Below are 18304 nucleotides of genomic sequence, written 5' to 3'. Positions count from 1 at the left end.
AGAGTGGTCTTAAAAACTAGGGGCAGAGCTCAGTATTTCCTGGTTTACATTTCTTTCTTTTTTAAAATTATCATTCTTTACTTTTCCTTCATTTCTTTCTGTAACCTCCTCCTTTGGCAAATGAAGTTTTCTGCATGAATGATTTGTTTTCAACAAAAAGGGATTAGCCAGTACTGTAAATATGCCTACTCTATAAGAACTATACTATGAAAGTGGTTTTGTGGTGTGTGTAAAAGTTTTGGGTACTTAGATACTATGCAGACTTCTTTATGTAGAGTTGGTTGTATGTCATGCTTTGGAGTTGTTCAGATTTCATGGTAATGTTTGTTTTCCACAGGCTGATGCTTCAGCTGTTAGAATAGGCAGAAGGTTGCAGTTCTGAATAAGTGTCTTTAAACTTCTATTACCAGTTTGAAAAAAAATCAGCGGTTTTGAAAGAGTTCCTTAGCAGGACAGAACGTTGGGGTGGTTCTCCTGCTAAAAGCCCTGTTTGCAGGGCCTAATAATAATTATATATTAAAAAAAAATATCTTCTAAGTAATCAGTGAATAGGAATTTTCTGTCTGTATGTCTTGTGTCTGCATCTTCCTTTTTATACATCATCCACTGGAATCTGTTGCATCTTGTTTTATATGAATTTAAAATTTCACATGTGTTAAGAGAACATAAAGTGTTAGCGTCAATGTCCAGTTTCCCTGCTGCTTTTCTCATGGGTAGAGCAGTAGCTTTACCATTAAGAACCCAAAATATTTTTTTTAAATTCCTTTGCAATGCAAGGGATAATATTCCTTCTATGGTTTCGAAGGCAAGCCTGCTTCCCAGTGCTAGCATCGTGTAAGCAAGTTGACCATGTATCTCTAAACTTCTAGCAAGCAAATTACTGCTTTTGAAACATGACGTGTGTTTTAGAAAGTTCACATCCTATAAATAAGTAAAAACATTGTTAGCAAATAACTCTACATCTTCCTTTAAACTCTGCATAAATTACACGGGATGGTTTGTTTTTCTTTTCCCCTGAGATTCTAAACCTAATGATTTTAAAACCTAGAAACTAGGTGTGTATTATTATTAGAGGGTAATAGTTATATTGAGAAAAGCTTTGAGAGAGAATGCCTATTATGTTAACATGGGAGTAGCTAATTTACTGCTTGGGCTATGTAGAGTTGGCAGTACTATTCATGCACAGTTCACTGCTGTGGGTTTCAAGCTGATAAAATTGTGACACATTCTAAACAAGATTTTTAAAACGGGAATATTTCAACAGCTTTTAATCAGTTTTCAGTATCTTATGGATTGGGCCGGAAAATAATTATATTTTCTTCTGTGAAGTTTAACAGTATTGTCTAAACCGTTTGGGCACTCTGTCATGGCCCACCCAGTTGTTTTGACTCTGACTATATAAATGGGGATGGCAGTTTGACTTGCTATTTCATAATTGTCTAAGAGCAAATTAGAGTGTGTCTTATACTGTTGACTTACAGAGGTAATACAGCTTTTACTCACCAACTTAGTAATGTGGTTTTCTTTAAATGAACGTTTGCTGGCATCAAAGTTTTCAACAGCATCTAAGTGAGTGCACAGAGCACAGTAGTTCAAAATATGTTGTTTATTCTTTGCAACGCTTTCTGTAATGGTTATGTGAATCTGCAAGCTTCCAAGTCAATTACATGTCAATGTTCCACAAGGGATCTAGAAAAAGACAATCATCAATTCTAACCGTGGTATCTTTTAGTGTATCACCTGGTCAAAGGTGATAGGAAGTTTTATGTCCTGTATACATGGTTTGTGGAAAAAGAATAAAAATTAGAATGGAGAATTGGAAGTTTTTCTCTTTGTAATCAGAAGAAAGTATAAATGACCCTACAAAATCAGCTGTCCTTGTGCATATGTCGCATCAGTAGTATTGCTTATTCCTCAAGTTTGGAAACATATGGCTCTGTTGCAATGTGGTAGGTGTTGAACAAGCAGTTACTATATTCTCAGTTGAAAAGATCATTGCTCAGTCACCTGTATGTTTTGATGAGAAGGCTCTTTTAGAAAGAAACCCATCTTTCTGTGGAAAATAGAATACGTTGCAGTTAAGGTACATTCTGTCAGAAAGAAATGTATGATGAAGCAGATCTCAGATTTTCATCAGTTGTTCAGATTTCATCAGTTTTCCTGGGTAGCCCCTCCCTGATTAAGTTCTTCAGAATTTATTGTTCGTAGCATTGTGTGTTGTAGCTTTCTGGAGAATTGTTACAGTATCTCACTGCAGAGCTATCTTTGTGCTGTCTGTGGTGTGTCGAAGTGTTTACTTTGTCTTTTTTGGGCTTCCTGGTAGAAGATACTTGCTCAGTAGATGGTTTCAAAGTGTGGTTTTGGAAGTATGCAAGCACTGGTGCTTTAATCTAGTCCACTCCCTGTGGCTGAAAACAGTGTTTAGCGGATGTCCTACTCATTAGATACCTACTCTGTTTTAGCTGTGTTACTTTCCTTGTATTGTCTTTGATTAGCATTAGGTGCTTAAACAGATTGTGTTAGGGCTACTATATGTTGCTTGAACAGTAGTTCTTTTGTCAAATGAGCCCAGGACTTTAAATTTAATTGTTTGCTTTAAAAAGTGTATAGAAGATACAGTTTTCTGGAGGAAATTAATTGTCTACATACAATAGGTGTCTATTACTCTCATCTCTGAAGAGGCCATGGAATAATGCCTTACAATTTAAGTCAAATACTGTCAAAGATGTTATGAGTAGTGTATTTATTTTGGGGGTGAGTGGGGAGGTGATGGAGAGGGAGTTGTGTTTTACCTCCACAGACACTAGAGTAAGCTTGTCTGGAAGTTGCCAAGTTAACCGTTTCAAAATCTGTTTCTGGTAGATTAGGATAATGCCTTAGCTCTTCACAGTTAGAATTGCACTCTATTGCTTCTGTGATTCTGGAGTAAATACTTGGTTTTACCCTGAGTCAAGCAGTGAAGGGAGTGTAGATTTGTCTCTGTTTACCTCAATGAGAGAGAGATTTCTTAGTAACTTGCTGACTGACTGCTTTTCATTTTTTTTAGACTGAATGCTTGCTAAATATATATATGCTTACTTCCAGTCATAACAATACACAAATCACACAGTGATATGATTCATATCCGCTCCTGAAGTGTTGCTGAGGGTTGCTTTGTAAAGTGCAATATGGCGGTCTTTATTTTTGGTTGTTTTTTTTTTTTTTTTTCTTTTGAAGAAAGGTATGTGCTCCACTTCTGGTGTATTGGTAAATCTTTTGCGTCAGCAGATGTCATTTCTTATTGCTTACTTTTAATTGTGAACTGCTGTGGTATGTGTCAGGACATCCTGACTCTGGAAACCATATGGTTTACCAGCCATATCTTTACAAACTTACTTCCTTTGGACTGAAGCCTTGTGTACTCTGTAAAGTGAAGAAAGCCTTGTACTACTTCACTGGATCACTGACTTGAGCTAAATGTTAACATTTTTTCACGGAGAATGCATAAGACTGATTGAGTTGTACTGTAGAAGAAATTTTGTATTACTTTCTTAAAGGTTTCTTCCAAGTTGAAGGTTCTAGTAATGTGCTGTATTTATCTCTAGAAACTCAGCAGGTGAAGTCTTGCAAACCATGATGACCACAGGATCCTGTTTTGATGTCTGTGTGACTATGTAGGAGTACTGGACTGAGAAAGACTTTGTAGAACATCTGTAAGAGAAACAAGTTCTTTATTACTGGATGTTCTTTTTGTGTAGTTGAACGGACCATGGGTTGAAAATCAACCAACCAGCATAAGCAATTTGCTTTTTCCTGTTGTTTTTGTATTTTTAGTGGCATTTCTAATATATGAAACTGCTTACATTCTGCATGTTGGCACATCTGATTGAAAAGATAGATTCTCAGAAAAAGCATTAATTCTTTGTTCATGAGATTTAAGATAAATAAGCAATTCAAATGACTACAGCCTTCTCTGCTTGTGGTCTGTTCTCATTGCTGACTTCTCTTCCCCTGAATAAATATTTTCCTCTTTTCAGATTTTTTTTCCTTGTGCTTGTTGCTCCAGAAAGTAGCACTGCCTAATCAGTGATACTGATTTGTGTCATCTCGAGTTGGCTTTGGGAAGAATGTCCATCTTGTTTCAAGTTTTCATTAAATCAGAAATTACAGAGAACAAAAGTTTAGATGAAGAATACATATGTTTTTCGTAAAGGTTTTAACTTCTGTCCTTGGGATTCCCATTCTTGTAACTCTTCTACAAAAAGAAATTCACATATGTCTCTACATGGATGATTTTCTTACGTGCACATGTAAAATTCTTTCCTCGTATTTCTGAAATCTCCTCGTGTTTCTGAAATCTCCTAGAGTTCTATCTGTCAAGTTAAGCATAACTAAAATAAAGTGTTTAATCTCCTTAATAAGTCTCTGTTAGGACCTTTCTTGATCTTCTGGGGTGACACCATCATCCTGCCTTCACTCAGACAACTTTATTTGAATGGCTCTTGTAAAAGTTGTGTCTGAATCTTTCAGATCAATCCATTCTCCTAAATCTCTCATTAAGGCCTTGCTATTTTTGTGTATCAGTAAGTTCAGCTTGTTTTTCTGACCTTGGAAGAATGCCATCATATCCAACCTTCATTCTTTGAGAATGCTGCTTCAGGCTTCTACTAACCCACAACTTGAACCTTGTTGTCTTTTTCTTGATAAAGAGAATCTTTATCACATGAAATATAAACAGGTTATTTTCAGTTTCAGAGTCTCTTACTGTCTCATTCTTGCAGTTACGGATTGCAGTTCCAGACTTCACCTGATAAAGAGGTGACCAAATATCTTTATGCTTTGCTTTTTTTTTTTGTTGTTGTTGTTTCCTTCCAGCATCTTCCTCAATTTAGGCATAATGGTGTTATGAGACACTAAATTATTTTAGAGTGAGTACTTGCCTTGAAACTTTGGTGTTTATATCTAGAAATACTTAATTGCTAGTGCCCTGAACCACTCTTTAGTGTGCTGAACTGTGTTATGCTCATATATTCATATTTGCCAGCATCTGTCTGCTGTCTTTCCATTTCCTACTGAGATTGTAAATTTCTCTGTGGGAGGGACTGTCTGTTCTACAACACATCAGAAGGGTGTTCCTATTCCATTACTTGGTCAAGTAGGTGAAAGAATAATAAAACTTGTTAGGATTTTTGTCCACTCTTCTATCTCTATTTTTCCAGTTCTGACCCCCGTTAACCTAAATCTAATTGATTGGTGTGTTTCTGTATTTTTCAGAAGGGAAAAAATAATATGTTTGCTTTGCTCTATGTGGTGCATGAAGGTCTGTTAGCGGCAACAGTATTAAGACAGTGAATTTTGTAATGGCTTAGATCTAGAAATTGAGGGGTGAGTCGGCAATATTGATACAGTTTTGAGTTTAGTGGTGAATGTTAGAGGATACAAGTCTGTGTCCATCCCTTCCCTCCACCCCGAAATGCTCAAGACTGCACTCTTTTGAAGTTGACACACTAGTAGGAATAGGAATCTGCTTTTAGCAATATTAAGATATTTTTACAGCCCCATTAGTTATGTCAAAAGAATGTCAAAATCACTAATATATAATGTGGCAATCTCCAAATGATACCTGTAAAACTTTAATACCATATGGACTTAATTTTTTCAAAAGTATTTGCATATGCACAGCTGCACACGTGTCTAGAATGTGTCCCTCTGCAGTGTTTTAGCTGAGTGTGGATAGCTCAGTGGAATAGCACTCAAAACCTACCCATTAGTTTTGATCTCTTTTGCTTTCTAGAACAGAACATCACAGAACAACCTGCCAGAGAATTTAGGTAGCCAGGTGATAATTAACCTTGTGTATGTTCAGGAAACAGAAACAGCACCACCTTCTTCCATAGACATTTATAGTGGAGACTAGATTCAAATAAAGGTGTTCAGTTCATCTGAAGCTTATTCTTTAGTACATATTACTAAATTAATTTTTGTGCTGTTTAGAAACACAGTGATTCCAAGTCTGTTAAGTTATCATCTATTACAGCCATGAACCGGAAAAAATGGGTGTATAATGTTTTGCTTCCTGGTTTATGATACTTGTTTGTGAGTGACTTAAGTTCTGTGTGTCATAGCTAACAGCTTTTGAATCACTGACATAGTTTAGACCATTTTCATATGTGTGGTGTTTCAAGCTTAAAATTCCTGTAGGTTCAAAGAGGTTATATTGTTGGATAAAGAATAGAGAGAGCAAGTGGGTGACAAGGTAATTTATAAGGTCAGTTCTTAGTAGACATTTCAACATCCATAGGGAAATTCATCTGCAGCAAACAGATCCATGTGAAAGTACTGGTTTTGGCATTAGTTGCATATTGTATTTTGATAATATGCTCCTTAGCATATAGTAGGCAGGCAAATACATTCTTACTTTAAATGCAAAGACCACAACTATGTAAGCTTTTTTGCTTTTTGTAGATATGACAGAATTAAGTTAAATTTTATGTCCTTAGACATTAGAGACTATGTTGGGTTTTTATGCAATATAAATGAAGTAGGATTTAATTGTGCTTGAAGGTTAGAGAAGATGCTTACATTTTAAGATGTTGGATCAGTTTTTGCCTCAATATACCTTGTATTTAACATTCTCTTTTTTCACTTATAGGTAAGATTGTGCCAAAACCCAAAGCTTCAACTGAAAAACAGCCCACCTTACATACTGGACATTTTACCTGACACTTACCAACATTTGCGACTTATACTGAGCAAATATGATGACAACCAGAAACTTGCACAACTCAGTGAGAATGAGTATTTTAAAATCTACATCGACAGTCTCATGAAAAAATCTAAACGGGCTATAAGACTCTTCAAAGAAGGAAAGGAAAGAATGTACGAGGAGCAGTCACAGGACAGGTAGGTGAAATATTTGAATATGAAGTAGGTTGTCTGGCTTGTCTGCATTCTTAACACTGTTTGTCTGCAGCTGTTGTGTTTTGACATTTTTAATTATTTAAAGAGCAGAAATATTTATTATTTGGATTCATTGACCCTGCAGGTCAATCAGTCACTTGCTGGATTTGTTCCACTGTGTGCTCTTATCTGTCACTTTGTGACCTTTAAAACCAAGTGCATTTCCTTCATAAAACATTCATTTCATTGTAATTACTTATTCACAGGGCTTTACAATATGTAGTTTTCCCTCTGGCAGAGACTGAGTGATTGTTACTTGGATTGAGCTTGATCTCCTACTCCAGTTCTTAAAACTGTGGGAGCCATGATGCATATTGACTTAGAGCTTTCACAAGTTATGAAATGGAGCAAAACAATATTCAGATTTCTGAGATATTGTGTGATGTTGCCATAAGGTGATGATAATGTTAGTTTGGTGCTAAGAAGCCTTTTCAGAAACTTAATGGATTTCCAGTTTGCAGTGGTTCAGTTTTAATAATGGGGTTTAATGTCCACTTTGTGTACTCTTGGTGGTGAGTGAGGAGGGTTTTAATATTTGATTTCATTACCTAGCATTTAAAAAATAATATTTCAAGAACTTTTCTGCAGTTTCATTTTAGCCAGGGGTGCAGTAGTATTGTGGCAATTAGACTCTGTCATGTGTGGTATATCTTTAAATCTGTTAAAACAAAAAGATGCAATGCTGTTTCCAGAGTCTCCCCTTTTTAAAGGAGATAGTAAGGGATGGGAGATGGAGAGGAAGCGGAGGGAGGATTGAATCCTTGCCATTCTCTCTGTACCTGAGCTCAGAGGCAGGGTTGCAGTATAGTTTTACAGCTGGTGAAAGTGTTGGCAGAAGCAGTGAAATGCCTACATTCTTGTAAATGTCAGTGCTGTTCTGTTTGATTTATACATATGTTCCTTACAGATTTTTAGCCATGATTATAGCTATTCAGTATACTCTGGTAGTCTCCTGTGCTTGATGGGGTGTCGGAAGCTTGCCTAATGTCAAAGGAATTTCTTTTTAAGTATGTAAAGACTGTCCAATTGTGAATATACTTGGAGCAATTTGCCTAGGAGGAGCAAAATTTGAATTATTTTAGTGATGAGTAAAGATCTTGAATTTTTTTCTGTTTGGATTCATATAAAAGAACAGTTTTCACTGTAGATGCATTCTTTACAGACCCCCTGGAAAAATTGTTCAGCACTGAACCTGTGGGTTCTTTTTTTTTTTAATACCCCATTCGTTGTATGTGCAGAAGTCATTGTGTTGCAAAGGAAATAACAGCTTTTTATGGCAAGGGAAGTTTGACATAAACGGTTGCATTATGTAAACAGGTTTTATTTTGACTTCCCTATGTTGTATGAAACCCAGATTTACTTATGGTTTTGCTTACAGTTAGCAATAAATTAAAGCCAGTTTCAGTGTCACTTTTTGAAAACAGTCTGCTATATGCTCTGTACAGTCATTCAAACTGTTTAAGTAACCGTATCTAGTTGGTAGAGTTGCTTTCTTCTTTGCAATTGCCCGCTTCATTTCCTGCATAAGGGTAACAGTGCTGCTGTAAGGATGTCTTTTGTGAGGCAGACTGCTTTTGAAGAAGGTGCAGTTAGTATGTTTACTGTCATTTATTCGGGCCATTCTTGTGAGATGATTGGAGAGGAGGGAATTTAAAACATAGTAATGAAGTGCACTGAATCACAGTAACTACTTCAGGCTCTCTAAATTTGTATTTCAGAAGGTGACAACTCTTATTTTGCCTGTCAGGTGGATTTTGAAGCTTGAGGAAAGGAGTACGATAGAAACGTTTCTCCTGTGCTAAAACTGTTAGTTGCATTTCCTACAGAATCTGCATTCTGACTGTATCTCAAAATGCTTAAATGAGCAAAAAAAGAGCAAGCATTGTTTCAGCACTTTATGTATCGTGCCATTATAAGTTAAAGTCTACATCTTTGAACTTCAGCGCACCATCCTTCATCTACTGGTGATATTTTATCTGTATGTGTATCCTAGTTTAAAGTTAAATGGAAGTACTTATTTGCTGAGCCCTATGACTAGGTGATTGTTTGCTTGGCAGTGCTTCAACATATACAATCATGTTAATTCTTGGTAAGTTAGTGAAAGAAGCTGTTAAATTTATTTTTTTAGCTTCGTTGCTTCCAAATACGTCTACATTAACCTAAGTACATTATTTAAGGTTATGATGCAAATTGTTTAAATGCTTTTGAAATGTTTCTACAATGAATGTCAAATTGATGTGTAGTCAATTTTCAGAAAAGGCAAACCAAAAACCTTTCATTTTGACACTTGGCCAGTTTCTGTGGTATTCATTTCTGTTTTGTTTTGTGTTAGTGTCTCTGGTTTCTCGATAAAAGGTCATCATGAAAAGGAAAAACTTCCTTTTTTTTGTTTTCCAGGCTGCATTTGAAAGCATTCTGTCTATGTATTTGGTTGGTATACTTTTAACCATTTAGGGTTATTGAATAATCTTTAACTTCTATAGTGATGGTACATTTAGGAACCAGTGCCAAAATTAATGTGATTTTATTTGCCTGATGAGGACACAAAAATTACTCTATTGTGAAGAACTTGTCATGAATTTTAATTCCCAAAGATCCTGTGGATGAAACAAAATAAGTCGGATTATGTAGAAATGGCAGATGCAACACAAAGGTTTATACTCTGATGGTGTTGCCTCTCTCCTGCGTACCATGTCAAATACGCGTGATGTTTAAGAGTAGTTGGTGCTGACATTCTGTACTCTGTGGGATGAGTCTCACTAAGAGAAAACATGGCTTGCAAGTTTGTTTAATGTATATGAATTGTGTCTACTTTCTAGGTATGGTGTCTGCTATCAAATTATGTCCTCTCATAGTCCTCTTGCTTAATGAAGTAAGAGATGACGTTTAATAAATGCTGTGCTGAAGTTTTTCTATGTATGAAGTATTTTAAAGTTGGGTTTTTTGGTCACAAATGTTACTTTTTAAAAGTTATTAACACAAGCTTATTAAATTTTCCGATTCAGGTACATCTGCTTTTCTTTAAGGGCTTTCTGTGTCTTTGAGGGTCCGAGATTTTGGTTGTGATTCTCTCTCTTTTTTTTGTTTTGTTTGTTTGTTTGTTTTGTTTGGGTTTTTTTTGTTGTTTATTGGGAAGTGGACTAAAGCTGGAAAGCATCATTTCTATGAAGTCCAAACTTCCTTTTCTCTCGCTGCATTCCAAAACTATGCATCCAGAAAAAAACCCGAACTTTGTAGACCAATAGTTTTTTCCAGACAAATATGTTAGCCAGGTGTCGAAATCAAGCACTTAGTTAAGGTAATAAGACTAGAGGAAGAATAAAGTGGCAATGGAGAGTTTACATTTGGATTCATTCAAGATGCTGGACATAGTCTTCAAGGCTAACACAACCATTTCTTAGTAATGGAGACAAATGTGAGAGTTTCCCTCTGCTTGCCTGTGAATTGTGTCTGTGGGAGAATTTATGTCTTGAGATGGAACTTGTTCATTTTCTGTTTTAATATTGCCCTATTAAAGACAATATTCTTCTGCTGTATGCTCTTTGTATGAGAAGAGGAAAGCGTAAAACCAGGGTGTATATTTTTAATAATCCCTTATTAGTGATAATAACCAGTGATTATTTTTAATAATCACTGCTTGGTTCAACCAGAATTAGTTGACTGTGTGTGTTTAAGTGGCATTGCAGAAGTGAAAGAGGAAGATAAAGTGAAAAATGGATATTTCTTAAATAGTGGGCAGGACAGATGAAGATTGCAAGAGCTGAGGTGTTTTGGGGCTTGATGTGGAAAGAGGTGTGTATGTAGGAAAAGTCAGAGTCAAGGAAGCCTCTCAAGGGGATCACAAAACCACTCCTGTTCCTGTACAAAAATCTTGCTAAATTCTCTCGCGTATCTGGCCAGTTGGTGTCTTGATTCAAATTGCATGTTTCTAGATTTTACAGCTTAAGTGGATTGTTAGTGTGGAATTCTTATGTTCTGTAAGTCTTCTAGGAAGGTCTTTTACCTATGGTTCAAGTGACAGATCAGGTTCTGCTGTTACTGTTGATGTTGGTTAGTGGATTTATAATATATTCCATTTCTCTTTCTTAAGTCTGTGTTGACAGCTGAGACAAGTTAATGGTTCTTGAATCAAGTCCTGAACTGGCACATAAAAAGTACACAGCATTTTTGGTAGAGACTTTTCCCCTGTTGAAATTTCTAGTCTATTCCCTCCTTATTCTGAAAGTACAGGCTTGATAAGTTACAAGGGTAAGCATCAGGATGGATTTCAGTTATGTCAGCTGCAGCACAGTAGCAGCCATTTGTATACTTCTGTCCTGTGTTAAGCGAGAGGTAGCTTACCCTACTTCTTTGAGTTACCTCATCTTGTACCACAACTTGCTGTTTTGTTTACAGGAAGTTAGGAAGTTTATAGCTTAGCTAGCCTTGTAACTAATTTGTGTCTCGAGACAGAGGAGATTTTATTCATCAAGAGGAGGATCAGGAAGTGTAAATTGTTAATTCAGGATAATTTTATTTGGATAGATTGTTTTGGCCTGTCTTAATAAAGGAGAGGTGCTCCAGCCCGTTGATCATCTGTGTGACCCTCCTCTGGACTCGCTCCAACATCTTTCTTATGTCAGGAGCCCCAGAGATGGAAGTAATGTTCCAGGTGGGGTCTCAAGTGAGCGTAGTAGAAGGGGAGAATCCCCTTGACCTGCTGACCATGCTGCTTTTGATGCAGCCCGGCAACTGGTTGGCTTTCAGGGCTGCAAATGCACACTGTTGGGTCATGTTGAGCTTTTTGTCACCCCCAGGTCGTCCTCCTCAGGGCTGCTCAATTCATTCTCTGCCCAGTCTGTATCTGTGCTTGGGATTGCCCTGACCCATGTGCAAGACCTTGGAATTAAACAAGGAATGTTATACAAACACATCTTTCTGACAGAGTCTTGTTGCAAAGGGCGGGTGAGAACATGTGGAGGTTACAAGTAGTTATGATGACTTGTTCTAAACATTAATACAAGCAGTCAGTGGACTGCAGTTCCAAAGTGATATTTAATTTTTTTAGATGTTTTTGATCATTTTTACTGCTTGGGTTAGGGTATTACGAAATGAGAACAAAGGAAGTATTGGTACCAAAATAACTGAAAAGCAACTATTCAGATTGCAGAGGAAGACAAGGAGTTTAAAACCAGAAAGAATCCTAAGTGAAGAAATAATGGTTTGTAAATTCTTATAATTGATTTAGATCCTTGATTCATATCTAGTTTGGTAGAAGAGGGATGCACTCCATTTGTCTTCTACATTTTATTCTCATAAAATCGGACATCATTTTCTATGTTAATGCAAGGTCTCTTTCAAACTTTTTTGTGCAATTAATGTGGTGTTGACAGCCACATCTGAGCAGAGTTCAGCTTGTTGTGAAGGGAAATACACAGTCTCATCTCTTCCTTGTCACACATTGTATAATCACTTATACCTGTAAAAAGTGTATATGATAATATTTGCCAAATTAAAATGCTGTAACATTTATTTCTGTGCAAGTGTGAGAGCTCTCAAAAAGCACAGTTAAGTGAATCAGTCCTGCAAACTTTACATGTATTTATATATTCATTTCCTTTGTGATAAACCTAATGACAGTTCTACTGCTAGGGTTATACGGTATGACTGATGCAGGATCTATACTGACACATTGTTTTTTTACATTGTTCTGCTTCACTTTAGAAGGCAATATAGGATGACAAAATGAACAGGGAAGAATAGGTGGTTTTTTGAAAATACAGTCCTCCTGGTCAGAGATGTCTGGAAATACTCACTGATTTGGCAGTGAGGATGTTAGTACCCATTTTTGCTTTGTAACAGCTCCGTTTCTCACATCCCTTCACTATACTTGTCTGCATGGTCTCTACAGGGAAAACCTATGCTTTGGAGGCAGGCCACAGTTGCCAATTATAAATAGAGCTATGTTTTTAGGTAGGACAATGCCCAGCTTCGCATCAATCACATCAAGATAACAACTTTAGGATCTTGAAGAACAGGCACCACTGGCTCCTCAATTTAGCATGTAGAAGGGAAGCCTTCTGTAATGGATCTTCATTCATCATTTGCTTTTGAATGCATGGTTGATTCTTAGAAAATTTGATCTTTGCTTTTCTGTGTTCAAAGTATTCTGTATTCAGGGATGAGGTATTGGGGTTAGGATGTTTTCAACACTAGCCTTCATGATGGCAACTACTTTATAATGTAAGAATCAAAGAGAGAGCTTGTAGAAGAAAGCATCTATTTTTATGAAATGTATGTCTAATATGTAAGCATATCTGATTTTAATTTCAGGTTATGAAAATAAATGGCTTTCCTTCCCTAATGTTTTGTGACGTTGTTTTCCACTAAAAATTAAAAATATGAAAGAACAAAAATCTGCTTTTGTTCTATAAAGAAATGAAAGGGAAGTTGGGAATAATCACGTTTAAGTGGTAATCTTGCTGATTAGTTAGTTAACAGAAGTTCTTTTGCGTGTCTTTGAAAGTAAAGCCAGTTTATAAAAACATGTACTGAGTGGTAATCCTGTATCCAAAGAATACTTGATTAAAAATCAGGCTAGAAGGTAGGCTTGCTGTGTATGTAAACCTGTAGTAAAGAAAGTTTCACTAACCTGTGTGAAGTAGGACATAACCTTAATCTGGAAGGCGGAGAAATTACGTGTTTTGATCAGCATAGCTGAAGTTTGACTGAGTTCAGAATGAAAGACAAAATGAGATATTGGTATAGAACTATCAATGGAGCTATCCAGTTCATAACTTAATGAAATTCTAAACATATTTTGTGATCATTTGACATAAGTTTGTCTTCTTCCTATTCTGTTCTTTGCTTCAGAATTAATAAAATGAATTTACTTGTGTCATCCTAAAATGGCACGGAAGTGTTAGTGTAATTATTTAGTAAGTTGCTTATGGAGTACCTTCTATGCTTTGGCTTTTTATTCGTCAGTGGCTGCACATTCTGAAGTTAACTTTGTCTTTATGGGTTCTACGGTAATACTGTGCGTGCTCTAGAGTGAGGTAAACCTTTAATACTGTTAATTGATAATGGAGGAACAAGGATTTTTCGTTTAAAAAGTAGGGTTTACTGTTGAATGCACAAACCAGATTAATATGTTGGCATGTTTCTTTTTTCTGTTTTATATTGGACAATTCCAAATGATTCAACAGCATGCTTTCTGAGAGCCAGCTTAGGAATATCGTTTGCTTGTTATTTCTATAAAAGACTCTGAAATGAATGCAACTATTTAAAAAAAAAAACCAAACAGGAAAAATAGCACACAGAAAGGACCAACGTTAAACTGTGTCTGAAAAGAGCAGCACATCTTAACACATAACACAAATGGAAAAAGAAATCAGTAACTATCTCGTGTGAGGTATAAAACTTCCTGAGCAAGCAGCCAGGTGACTATCATCAGTATCCTGTTTGTAATGTAGATGACTAGTAAGTTTTGAATTTTTCTTTTTTGAGTGCAACCAAGATGGAACTGAAGGATTTATTACTGAAATGTTTTTGTGTTTATCCCTAGCACGTAAGACATTGTGTGTTTTCACCATAGTTTTCTTAGATTTCACATGTCAGAATTACAGAGCTGTCCTGTTTTGTGATGGGGGATCTTTATCATAATCAGATTATTACATGATTCTTTACATTTTGTGAGGTGAAATACATATTGAAGAAAGTTTTGACTATATAATTGCAAAAATCTTGACAGATAAGAAAACTGGTGAAAAAATAATTTATCGTGTTTGTACACTTAAATAATATTTGGCCATAATTACAACATCGCTGTTTTTCTAGTATGTCTGATGTAAAGGTAGACCTAACTATTTCTTCTTAAAGTGTTATAACATGGTAAGTTAAAGGAGAAACATAAAAGTAGCAAATGTGTAAGAACCAAATGTTTTTAGTTCTTGATAAAAGTTTATCATCAAGGGTACATGATAAAAGTTTATAATCAATGGTAATATGCGGATTGTGCTAAATTTACTTTTTGTGTGGGTAAGGTTGTGTGGCCTTTCTATAAGAGGATCTCTTATAAGGGGACGCTCATTTTTTTATTCTTGGTCAGGCAGCACAGATGTAATTTCAGCATAATATCTATTGCATCATATATATCAGAGCTCCACTGGGACCTGCGTAGCACACCTTATGAGTTAGTCTTTTACTGTTATTAGCTGACCCTTGGCGAGCTCTGTGAATGTACAGTGGAAGAAAAAAGTTGGGAAAAGTAATTAAATCTAATTACTTCTTTTTTTCTACTTGGTACCATTGTGGGAGAGTTAACAAAACATTTTCTTGCTTTCCCCTGAGGTAAAATAGTGAAACTATATGGCTTTGAGATTTAAAGCAACGATAAATAGGAAAACTATTCCTATATTCTGTAATAAAAATGTTTGTGAAGCTTACCTGTCACTAGTGATGGAGCCTTAATTTGTTCTGTCTATGATGCTGAACAGATGTGTATAGAGAAATAAAATCCATAACCATATCTCATTTTAAATATTAGCTCCAGTTTTTGCATAATGTAGATATGTCTTCTGATAGGGAGGAATACTCAATAGTAAGCTATGGAAGTCTTATCTGCTCCTGCTTAATTGCTAACTCTTCTCATGAACTCAGAACCAAAGCATTGCACAGTATCTGTTCATATTGATATGACCAAGAGTAGAGAGTATCTAGATTCTCTCAGAAAGTACTAGCATGTTGCAGGATTGGATTACACCCTGGGTATTGGTGGCAGAAAGAAAAGTATCCATGGGCTCATTTATAAGTTAATAAAATAGGTGTCTCTTGAAGAGCCTGATTAGTCTTATCTGGGGCTCAGTGTTCACTTTTTGCTGGTAGCTGTTGACTAACTTGGTCAAAGAACTGAAACTCATAGAAAATCTGTGATCACTCCCTTGCATAGATGATTATTCTGTAACAAATTCTTGTTTTGCTTACACTAAGAGTAAAGAAACATTTTAATAAGCTTAAATTGATTCTTTTTAAAATGAAATGATTGTATGTTAAATTATTTTATTACTTATTATTTTATTGAGGGCTTAAATCCCTCCACACCATTCTTATTTTGGGGGAATGCTTAGTTTTGACAGAAGAAAAACTCAACAGTTTCTTTAAACTCAAAGTTGTAAGTTTCAGCAAATGTAAGCCTCTCATCCATACACTTAGAGTAGAGCTGTGTTAGTTGTATTTAATTTATGAATGTCATGCATGTTTAAGAAAGATACAATGCAACAAATAGAGCCTGAAAACATTTCTGCTTCTTGTTGCAAACATACAGCCTGTTGTGAAAATTCTGAAGCAGAGGTTGATGTTGCAAACCTTGAACCTGTGTTCCAGCTTGTCATTAAAAGTGGTGATAATGTCTGTTAAGAACATCTGCTTGCCTAATATACCAACAATAAAGGAGTGCTCTATGTTATAGTTTAGTTTTTTTTATTTTGAAGTACTTGTTTTTAAAGTATTAGGAAAAAACCTGAAACTTTAGTGCTTTTGTAACAAAATGTTGTCCTAACTTTCAGCTTTTAAACACTAAAATGTGTAAAACGTATTCAGTTACTAGGTCATCTCGATAGTGCTGAGTGGGTCATCATTAAAGGGCTGTATTGGTATTTTTGTTACAACAGAGTTTGGACACCTATGATTTCTTGCTAATTAGGTTACTTTTTACTAGTTACCTCAGTCATCGTGGGTCACTCTATGTCTAAGTATTATGATATTTAGTTCATAGTACAGCACTCTTAGGTTGTCCTGGAGCAAAAAGTAGTATTTAGGGCTACTATTTACAGTATTATGCTTTTTGGCTATATAGTAGCAGAGTAATGGTGGATGACAGGAGCATTGAGAAAAGCTTGTGTGTGTTCTAAATTCATATGAATTTTTAATCACTTCATAACTGTGTCTTACTGACAGCTCATTCCCAGTGGCCAATGCTTCAGTGTTTTTACAACTTAGTGATACATGTTCTGTGCTGCAATTGGGGAAAATACAGAAAATGTGGCATATATAGCCAATTTGTTTTGTCTAGCTGAGGAAGTCATATGTCAGCAGGCTGAAATCCTCTCTCCCTGTGTTCTTTTTACATGAGCTTCTTTAGGATCATAGACTGGAAGACTATATTGTATTATTTTGTTCAGAACTCTGCATCTCCTTCTTACTCCTTAATTCATAGCTGTAGCAAATACACAAAGATTCAAAGCAAGTAAAAAGTATGTAACATCCTGTTCATGTGTTTCCTTTTACTGGTAATCCACATAATGAATGCCCTATGAGGAATGGGGCTCTAATAGCTTACAGAGCACAGTAATGTAGAAAGACAGTGCTCATCTGGGAGGTGTTCAGTAGTATGGATCACTGATGACCCAGTTGGTACGCAGCTGTTCTTCAGTCTATGCATATGTGGTTTCATTAACTACATGCCTATCTGTCTGACAGATGATTGTCTAAAAGGAACCTTGCCTTATGAAATTGTTGTAAGTGCCACTAAGGAACAGTTGTTTGTTTTTTTTCTTTCTCTCCTTTTTCTACTTCCATTGGGATGAAGAAAAAAAATAGGGTAGGAAAGCTCTCTGTGAAGGTGAGGGTCACGGGTCCTGGCAGTCACTTCAAAATAAGCTTTAATGAAGCCAAATGCCAGGAAGAGACATGTTTGAACGCCATATACCAGTTTTTTAGTGGCTTAAAGGAAACGTCCATACAAAGTGCTCTTCTGAAAGGGCTAAGTTTTTTTTAAGAGTTTTCATTTGTTTGTGCTGTATGAATTTAGCATTACATGGCATTAATGTTCAACGTAAAAGATGCTCATAGCTTGTTAGAATATTAAAATAAATATTTAAATGGACTTAGAGGGCAGGCTGGATATTTGTTTTAAAAATCAGTCTTTTATTAAACCTGATTTCTGGGAATGCAGTTTGTTATTAGAGTGGATGACTGAAAGGCATTCTGACATAAGCACTGTCTCTAACCTTCTAAGCCCAATCCACCCAGCTACTGGAAAGGTGATAGCTAGTGAAGAAATGAGCCTCTAAAATATCAGCGAAATGAATTAGCGTATGTTTACTCAACAAAAACGAAGCAAAAAAAGTCAGCACCCTCCTCCCAGTATCTGTCATAACATGGTAGAAGTTCCTAGTAGTTAAATCCTTCATATATAATGGAACAGAAGAATCATATCTGTTACAGCAGTTTGAGGCTGAATTTGTGAACAGCTGTCAGGAAAAAAAAAAAGTGTAAATGTACCATTCCTCTGTTTATTTGTGCTTCTTTTTCAGGTAATCCTCTACTCTGCAGCAAATCTTTCCAAGGCAATCTTTTCCTTGGGCAGTTTTTGCTTCACACTTGC

General features: G+C 36.0%; 1 protein-coding gene across 1 annotated transcript in view; it reads left to right on the top strand.

Moving 5' to 3' along the window:
* The window catches only part of CBLB (Cbl proto-oncogene B, E3 ubiquitin protein ligase), a 100678-nt gene that overhangs the window by 2468 nt on the left and 79906 nt on the right, over positions 1-18304 (top strand). Inside the window, exon 2 of the mRNA XM_010022029.1 lies at positions 6632-6882. Coding sequence (XP_010020331.1) covers positions 6632-6882 — 251 coding nt within the window. The remainder of the gene's footprint in view (positions 1-6631; positions 6883-18304) is intronic.

Source organism: Nestor notabilis, unplaced genomic scaffold, assembly GCF_000696875.1.
Source record: "Nestor notabilis isolate BGI_N333 unplaced genomic scaffold, ASM69687v1 scaffold11229, whole genome shotgun sequence".
In the NCBI taxonomy this organism is placed as follows: Eukaryota; Metazoa; Chordata; class Aves; order Psittaciformes; family Psittacidae; genus Nestor; species Nestor notabilis.
This window is presented reverse-complemented; position numbering and strand designations above follow the sequence as displayed.